The following is an 8633-nucleotide window of genomic DNA, read 5'->3' on the forward strand; positions in this document are numbered from 1 at the left end:
AAAAAAGGAAGACCCCCAAAGAGATGGATTGGGCAGGTGGCAGCATTGATGGACTCTAGTGTGGCAACAGTAGTGAGGTTGGCCCAGGATCGGACACTGTTTCGTTCTGCTATGCATAGGGTCGCTATGAGTTGGTTCCGACTCGACGGCACCTAATAACAACAACAACATTGGAATCCTTCCTGGTGTGAAACTGTACGATAAGCACTGGGCAGATAACTGCAAAGGCTGGTGGTTCAAACCTACCAGCTGCTCCTCAGAAACCCTATACAGGGTCACTATGAATAGGAACTGACTCAACTGCACTTAACAACAAGAAGATTAAAAACAGCTACAGTTAATGATTCAAAGTACACGGGGGCTTCAAAAGCTTCATGGAAAATGGAATAAAAAGACAATGGAATTTATCCACAAACTTTTGAAGTTCTCAATGAGGGGAAAGAAAAACAAATGTTTTCAGGAAATCTCAGTAAGTACCAAAATGAAAACGTTACTTTACAGCTAAAATTACATTATGATCCTCCTGAATATAAGAAATGAGGGGATGTTTGTGGATGGAATGCTCCTTAGCAGCCATTTTTAAAACCAAACCCCCCTTAAATATGCTTCAGTTTTCTGGATGATGAGTTAATCCAGCAGGTTAGGAAACCTGGTTCTAAATCGCCAGGCGCTTTGATACAAAAGGTTATTGAAAATACCATGGCTTGGGTCAGGCACACCTTAGTCTTCAAGCTGACATCTTTGCTCTAGAACATTTTAAAGAGGTCTTGTCAGAGAGGATGATGTGAAGAGATGGAGTGTCTGAGGAGTTGAGACCCAGAGACGGAAAGGGGCTGTGTGCTGAGGACAGTGGGGTGGGGGGCATGCAAGGTATACCCTTTCGCTGGAGGTTGATGCATGGACGGGATGGTAACTAAGGCAATGAAATGATGTACGATAAATGAATGTAAAACTAATGTTTCCCCATGTAAAATATCACTCAATACACAATAAAACATTTATTTAAATTAAAAAAAAAAAAAAGAATTCTAAAAAGAGATAAATAAATACATAAATAAAGAGGTCTTGTGCAACAAACAGATTTACCTAATGCAATACGTCATTTTGTTTCTAGACAGCTGCTTCCATGAATGTGAATTGTAATGTGCTAGACTGCAAAGCCATTTGAACTGCAAAGTCAGTGGTTCAAGCTCACCAGTCGCTCTTCAGAAACCCTACACAGGGGTCGCTATGGGTCGGAACTGACTCGACGGCACTTAAGAAGAACAACAACAAAGATGATTTAAAGGATACTGGAGGGACTATTCAGGTCATGTGCAAATACTGTGCAATTTGATATAAGGACCACGAGAGCAGAAGATTTTGACATCCATGAGAGTCCTAGAACTAACCCTCCACGAGTATTGGGAGGTTGCTGTGGTTGTTGTGTGCCATTGAGTTGATGTGGACTCACAGGAGTCACCTGTGACAACAAAGAGCTTCCCCACAGGATGTCCTCGCCATCTTTGTCTTCCATCTTAACTGGAGCAGATCCTAGGCTCTTTTTCCCATGGAACCACTGCTCGCTTCTGACCAACTACCTTTCAGTTAGCAGCCAAGAGCTTAACGGCCGTGCCAGACGAGCTCTTCCAGACAGTCTCCTGGCTGTCCTGGTGCCTAGCTGTGGCTCTGCATTGCCTTGCCCTGAGGATGGTCAGCATGTGCACATCTTCTTTGTCTAGTTATTCAGACGCGCTGCTCAATTTTTACTTGAGCAATTTGTTCAAGACAGGGATCTCTCCATTTGAAATTTTGAAGTACAAAACTTTTCACTTTCACAAACCAAGAGGAGTTACTATGAGTCACGTGTCATGAATTTGGGATATCGATATACTCGCTCCCCAATAGCTTGTGGAAATTCATGGAATGCTTACTTTATCGAGCTGTAACAGCCTACCTCATGTCTTTAAGACGTTGTTAAGTGCCGTGTTCCGACTCACAGTGACCCTGTATATGATTTCTGAGGAGCAAGCCTGAACCAACCACCAACCTTGCATTTCAAACCAACCTTGTAGTGCAGTGCTTATCCTATGGCACCACATAGAGATTCATTTTTTAAAAAACTCACATTTCTACATCATTATTGTGGGGTTTAGGTACCATGGAGTTGAGTTCGACTCATAGCAAGACCCCATACGACACTGCAGAATTGCCCGGTTGGGTTTTCTACGCTGCACCCTTTATGGGAGCAGATGTCCAAGTTTTCTCTCCTGTGGGCTGCTGAGTGGGTTCAAACTGCCAACCTTTCAGTTACTAGGCAAGCACTTAACAGCTGCACCACCAGGCCTCCTCTTGTACATCACGGTAGTTTACAAGCAATTTCATACACACACTGACTCAAGTAATTAAGTCTCATAGCAGCCTCAAGAAGGTAGAGTTGTCTAATTTTATAGTTATGAAACTGAGGCTGAGGCTTTATAAAGAATCTAGACTGCTAACAGAAAAAAATTAACGTGATTATGAAAGTATTTAAATATATTTTTACTACCAATTTTCTGGCATTTTTATTATATTATTCTTAAATGAAACAGATGGTGAATTCGGATTTTTAACAATTGCTGTCCTCGTACTTCTTTACCAGAATCCATGACTAATGAAACAGCTCCATCAATTTAGCTCTTTCTAAAACTCACTAATGAATTTGCTAATTAGCATACTGGTTTACCTTTAGGTAATTTGAGTGAATTATTTTATTTCATATTTTTGCTCAAAATGCTGAAGGATTATACATTGTTGCACATGAGGGGTATTATAAATTAAAACTTGCTATTATCTTTGAATCTTGAGCTACAAAGAAACAACTCCTTAAGTCAAGAATCTTAAAAGAGGATCAGGGATCTACCTGGTGTGACGTGTGAAACACTGGAACCAGGAGACAAAGCACAAGTGACTTCCCTTCTCTGTGGACCAGCCAAGAGCCCTGTGGGTTAGACACTGGGCTGCGAACTGAAGGGTCCAGTTTCACAAAGACGCTGTTCTCCATCCTATTTTGGTAAATAGCAACTGAAGTCTTTAAAAAAAAGGCCTTCATGAGTAGCCATCTAAGATACAACTATGGGTCTCTCCCTGTCCAAACAAAGAAGATTGGATACAATTAAATATATGTGGAAACAATTAATCAATGGAACAATCAGTCTGTGTGAACATCAGCCTCCATAAATTCTAAAACCAGAAGAACTTAGTTGGTGCCTGGCTACCACTAACTACCAACTACTCAGGAAGGGATCCCATTAGAAGAGCCAAGGTAGAGTGGAAGAAAAATCTGGAACAAAACTCAAGAGTCATAAAAAAATAAAAAAATAAATGATTGGAACACCTAATAGGGGTTCTAGAAATTGCCCAGTGAAATAGGCTTCTTGTGGACCTTTGCAGTGTATAGGACCTTAGGTGGAATCCTGAGACCCATCCTGAATCTTCTGAGGTGGGACATTCCCATTAGAAAGGACAAGCAGACCAGCCTGAAACAGCTAGAGTGATAGAAGATACATCTTCAAAGAAAGATCATCAGGAAAAACCCAAAACAAAAACAGCAGTATGACTGGCTACTACAAGAATAAGCAAGTTATTCAACGGAAGCCATCAAGGCAAGCAATCAAGTTCCTTCAGTTTCTACAACTGAAACTCAAAGGGAACACATGAGCAGGCATGAAAGCTTGCTGACGACCACACTGGTCTACTGGTGAGTGGAAGAGGGGGAAAGGCAGCAATAAAGTAATAGGCTGAGTTCAACCACCTTCCATGAACTCCCACTGACCTGGAGATAAGAGAGAGAGAAGAGGAAGGGCTAGTTGGTCCAAAGTTTGGTGAGACCTGGGGACACCTGAGCCCATGGACAAGGACATAGCCACAGAGGGCTAGAGCTGAGAGGTGAAGCATCTAGCTGATATGAAATGATGGGAGACGCACAAGAACACCCAAACTTGCAGACAGTACCCATCTGACATAGCCTCGATGGCTTGATAATCAGACCTCTACTAGAGAAAGATTAAAACAAAAATAATTTTTGATAAAGGAAATGAGTATAAATTGCTACAATTTGATGAACTTGACCTACACTCATGGATGTAGTATCTCTAAATACCAACAGAGAGGGAAGGAATCTTCACATCAAGTATCAATGCCATCCCCTCTGTATACAGGGTGGATAGGGATGGGCTACCTAAAATGAGGGGACGATAAAGGCATGAAGTGACTGGCTGACAAGATTTCAAGAGGGAGTTTAATTTAAGAGTGTGTGAGGAAAGATAGAGTCCCCAGTGAATAGTTTTCATCTTGTCTAGACAGGTCAGATAAAAAGAAATGGGGATAAGATTCTCATGATTCAACAGTAATTGTTGTCATGACTAATTGCAACTGTCACAATTGTAAAGGTAGAAGTTTTATAACAAAAACGGGGGAGTAGTTAATCTTACAGTCCAAAAACAGAGGACCCTAGGACCATAAAGAGAGAAGGGCACAAGCGGAATGTGGGACCCTATCCAGAGAAGCAGCAACACCAGAAACAGGGACATGGAGAGAGGGAACAGCTGAGGACTCTAGATTCATGGGAAGAGAGGGACTGAGAACTGGCAGCCAGGAGGCAGACTTGCAGAATGTGCCCTTTGATGGCATAAATTATTATATATGCCTGAGTGTTTTAAAAAAAAAAAAGCGAAAATGAATAGAGAGAAATACTGTTAACTGATGGTACATGGAGGGGATTATAATCATTGTAATGAAACAAAGTGTCTGATTTGATGAATGTAAAACTGATGAGCTGCCCCATAAACTTTCACTCAATCCACAACAAAAACTTAAAAAAAAATACCATGTTTACTAGTCAGACAGAGCCTGGTGATACCCCAAGTCTGTGGTCATCCTTCAGGTCTGGAACTGAACTCACATACACGGCTCAATTTTCAGCCAAATAGGAGGCAGGTCTAGAAGAGGAACAATAAGACTAGGGCAAAATTTTTGGGTTTTTTCAATCTCTATAGGAAGAACAGCCTGCTCAGTCAAGTAACAGTGTTAGAACAGGTTATCCATATAGGAAAATAAAATTGCATCCCTACTTCACATCATACATATGTCCCAGATGACTTAAAGGCCTGCTGAGGAAATACGGCTTCACCTATTAAAATTAAACATTTAAATGATCTTTATGACTTGTGGTGTTTCTATTGTGTTGTTGTTGTTAAGTGTCATCGAGTCCAAGAAGCAACTAGAGAGCTTGAACAACAATGTCGTAGTTAGCAGTCCAATACTTATCCTACAAGCAAACACATCAGGACTCCATTTCTGTTACATTGTTGTTATTGTTAAGTGCTGTTGAGTCAATTCCACCTCATAGTGACCCTGTACAGGGTTTCCGAGGAATAGCTGGTGGATTTGAACCACTGATCTTGTGACTTGCAGTCTAGTGCTGACCTTACAGCACCACATATCTGTTATACAGTGGTCACGAGTCGGGTTGCTAACCTCAAGGTCAGCAGTTTGAAACTGCCAGCTACTCCGTGAGAGAAAGATGTGGTTTTCCTCTCTTCCCATAAAGATTTACAGCCTTGGAAACCCTGTTCAGGGTCACTATGAGTAGGAACAAAATCCATGGCCCACCACCACCACCACCACATAACTAAGACACTGCCTAATACATCTGTTTGAGAGAAAAAAAAATAACCAAATGCACAAACATATTCTAGGCAGGCTGGAAAATAATGAGCTCCGGTAGCATAGCAATTACTAATCTGGATGCTAACCTAAAGGTCAGCAGTTAGAAACTACCAGCCATTCCGAGTAAGAAAGATGAGGTTTTCTGCTCCTCCCATAAAGACTTAAAGCCTCAGAAACCTTTACAGGGAAACCCTTTACAGGTCACTGTAAGTCAGAACCACCTCCACAGCACACCACCATCAGCATCACCAAGGTTGGAAAGGGAGATTAAGTACAAAAACAAAGCTTTAGGTAAACTGGAGAGCAGAGTTGGGCAGAAATCAGGTACAAAATTCTGATGAGCATGTATTTGGTCACCGTGGCCCACCGCTCTTACTCACCTCCAACAGAAGACGCATTTATTTGCACAGGCCAAGCTCGGAGTGGTCTCCATACAGCGATGGCTTTCGATGCCATAAAACGTGTGCTTATAGCAACCTCCTCTCCCTCGGAGCATTGACTGTGGCAAGTCAAACACAGATAATACTTTAAATAAAACCCTCAAAGCACAGGAACAAAAACACCAAGGCATCAGCATCACAAACACGTCTACTGGGATCTGCATGATTCAGAGAATTACATTACAGCATTATAATGTGTTCGTCTTGCTGTTGTTAGGTGTCAAGTCGGTTCCAACTCACAGTGACCCTATGAACAACAGAACAAAACACTGCCCAGTCCTGTGCCATCCTCACAATTGTTGTTATGCTTCAGCCCATTCCTGCTGCCACTGTGCCAATCCATCTCATTGGGGTCTTCCTCTTTTTCACTGATTCTCCACTTGAGCCAGCATCATGTTCTAATTACTATTGGATGTTTGCAGCTGTTTCTCATTTTGAGTTGTGCCCCATCAGCAAATGAAGGTCCCAAAAGCTTTACTCCATTCACAACACCATGGTCAACTCTACTTTGAGAACGAAGGTCTTCCCCAGTCGTACTGTGAGTGCCTTCCAAGCTGATGGGTTCATCTTCCCGCACTCAATCTGACAGTGTTTGCTGTTACTCATGAGGTTTTCAGTGGTTAACCATTCAGCAGTAGTTCACCTCTCCTTCCTAGTCTGTCTTAGTCTGGAAGCTCTGCTGAAACCTGCCCACCATGGGTGACTCTGCTGGGATTAAAAATACTGATAGCATAGCTTCCAGCATCACAGCCACACATAAGCCACTATAGTATGACAAACTGACAAATGAGTATTTTCATAGTATTTTGGATTTTCTAAGGCGGAATGACTTTCTGCTCCCATAAAGATTTGCAGCCTCAGAAACCCTGTTGCAGGGTCACTAGGAGTCAGAACCTACTCTACGGTACTTAGCAACAACAAGGAAATGAGTAGCTCCTTACCTCTAGCTATAGAGAGGACCGCTGATGTTTTATTTTCTACCCCATCTAATTGTCTCATGTAATATTGCTGTTCTTGTTTCTAGGTGCCATGTACTCAATTCCCACCCACAGTGACCCTATGTGCCACAGAACCCGCCCTGCGTCATCCTCAGCACCGTGCCTGTGTTCGAGCCCCTTGTTTGCAGCCACTGTATCACTCCATCTCACCAAGGGTCTTCTTTTTCACTGAGCAAGCAAGATGTGCTTCTTCAGGGACTGGTCTCTCCCGAGAGAGTAGAGGGTCAGTAAGAAAGTGGAAGACCCTCAACGAGACGGAATGACACAGTGGCTGCAACTATGGGATCCATCATATGGGAACAACCATGGTAAGGATGAGACGGGATCAGGTGGTATTTCATTCCGTTGTACGTGGGATCCCCATAGGTCAGAACCAACTCAATGGCACCTGATAACCAACTATGCAAATGAAGGGTTTATGAACTACCGAGGGATTGGTCTGTGTCCCTGCTGGGAGGGGCCATACCTTGAAAGTAACAGGGAACTGTGTATGTATATGTGTACACACACACGTGCAGCCAGCCCCACAGAGGTTTCTGAAGACAGAAAGCAGCAGGAAAAAGCGGAAGGAAGGAGAAGCAGCAGAGAAAGAGGAGGCCAGGAACCTCCTAAAAGAGCTATAACGCGTGTCAAGGGCTGTCAGCAACACTGAAGACAGAGAGGCCCAGAAGGGGCTCAATGGCACAGCTGGTGGCCACAGGCCTGGGTGGTGCCCAGCAACAGAGACAGCTGTGACAGACAGACAGCAAGGCCAAGAGGAGCCTGTCCTCAGGGGCTAAGGGGAGGTCCGTCCTCAGGGGCTGAGAAGAGGCCAGGATGGCCAGTAGTAGCTAAGCACACTGTCCTGCCCTGAAAAAAGGAAGCATTTACCTCGGTATTTCCTGATCCTGTTCCTTACTAAACCACTTAACATCAGGGTGTCCAAGAGCAGTGTGAGACGCTGCAGCCCAAAAGGAGGAGGGCAGTGTGCAGAGGTGGGGTGGTCCAGTGGGCTTGGAGAATGTGACCTCCGCTGCTGCACTTCTCCGTCCACTCGCTGTTTCAGTCTTTCTAGGTGAACTCTGTTGGATTGCAGCCCGCCCCATGCCTTTAGAGATTGCTGGTGCTGTGTATCTCTGAGCAGCTTTGACAGAGGCCATATGAGCTGCAAGCCTAAAACACTTGCTCTCTGGGCTTTCAGAAAAAGCTTGCCAATCCTTGATTTAGACACTTATTTCATTGCCCAGAGCAAACCAAATCCCAAATGGATTAATAAGAAACCACTGAAAAAAACTACACAAAGATAGAAATGACTATTTTCCTAATCTCTAGGTGAGAAAGAACTCTAAATTCTAGGAGGTTAAAATGCAGACCTAGTGTGGTGCTAGGGATTAATGCACTGGACTGCAAGGTCGGTTTGAATCACAAGGTTGGGTTCAAGCTCACCAGCCGCTCCTTGGAAACCCTATACAGGGTCACTATGAGTCAGAACCGACTCAACGGCACTTAACAACAACAAAACATAGAC

The 8633-nt window shown here is 43.4% G+C and overlaps 1 protein-coding gene across 1 annotated transcript in view; it reads right to left on the minus strand.

Moving 5' to 3' along the window:
• TYW1 (tRNA-yW synthesizing protein 1 homolog (S. cerevisiae)) overlaps window positions 1-8633 on the minus strand; it is a 163918-nt gene that overhangs the window by 98601 nt on the left and 56684 nt on the right. The window contains exon 11 of the mRNA XM_006859846.1: window positions 6069-6187. Within this exon, the coding sequence (XP_006859908.1) occupies window positions 6069-6187 (119 nt within the window). The remainder of the gene's footprint in view (window positions 1-6068; window positions 6188-8633) is intronic.

The sequence above is a fragment of the Chrysochloris asiatica genome, unplaced genomic scaffold, assembly GCF_000296735.1.
Source record: "Chrysochloris asiatica unplaced genomic scaffold, ChrAsi1.0 scaffold00034, whole genome shotgun sequence".
Taxonomy (NCBI): domain Eukaryota; kingdom Metazoa; phylum Chordata; class Mammalia; order Afrosoricida; family Chrysochloridae; genus Chrysochloris; species Chrysochloris asiatica.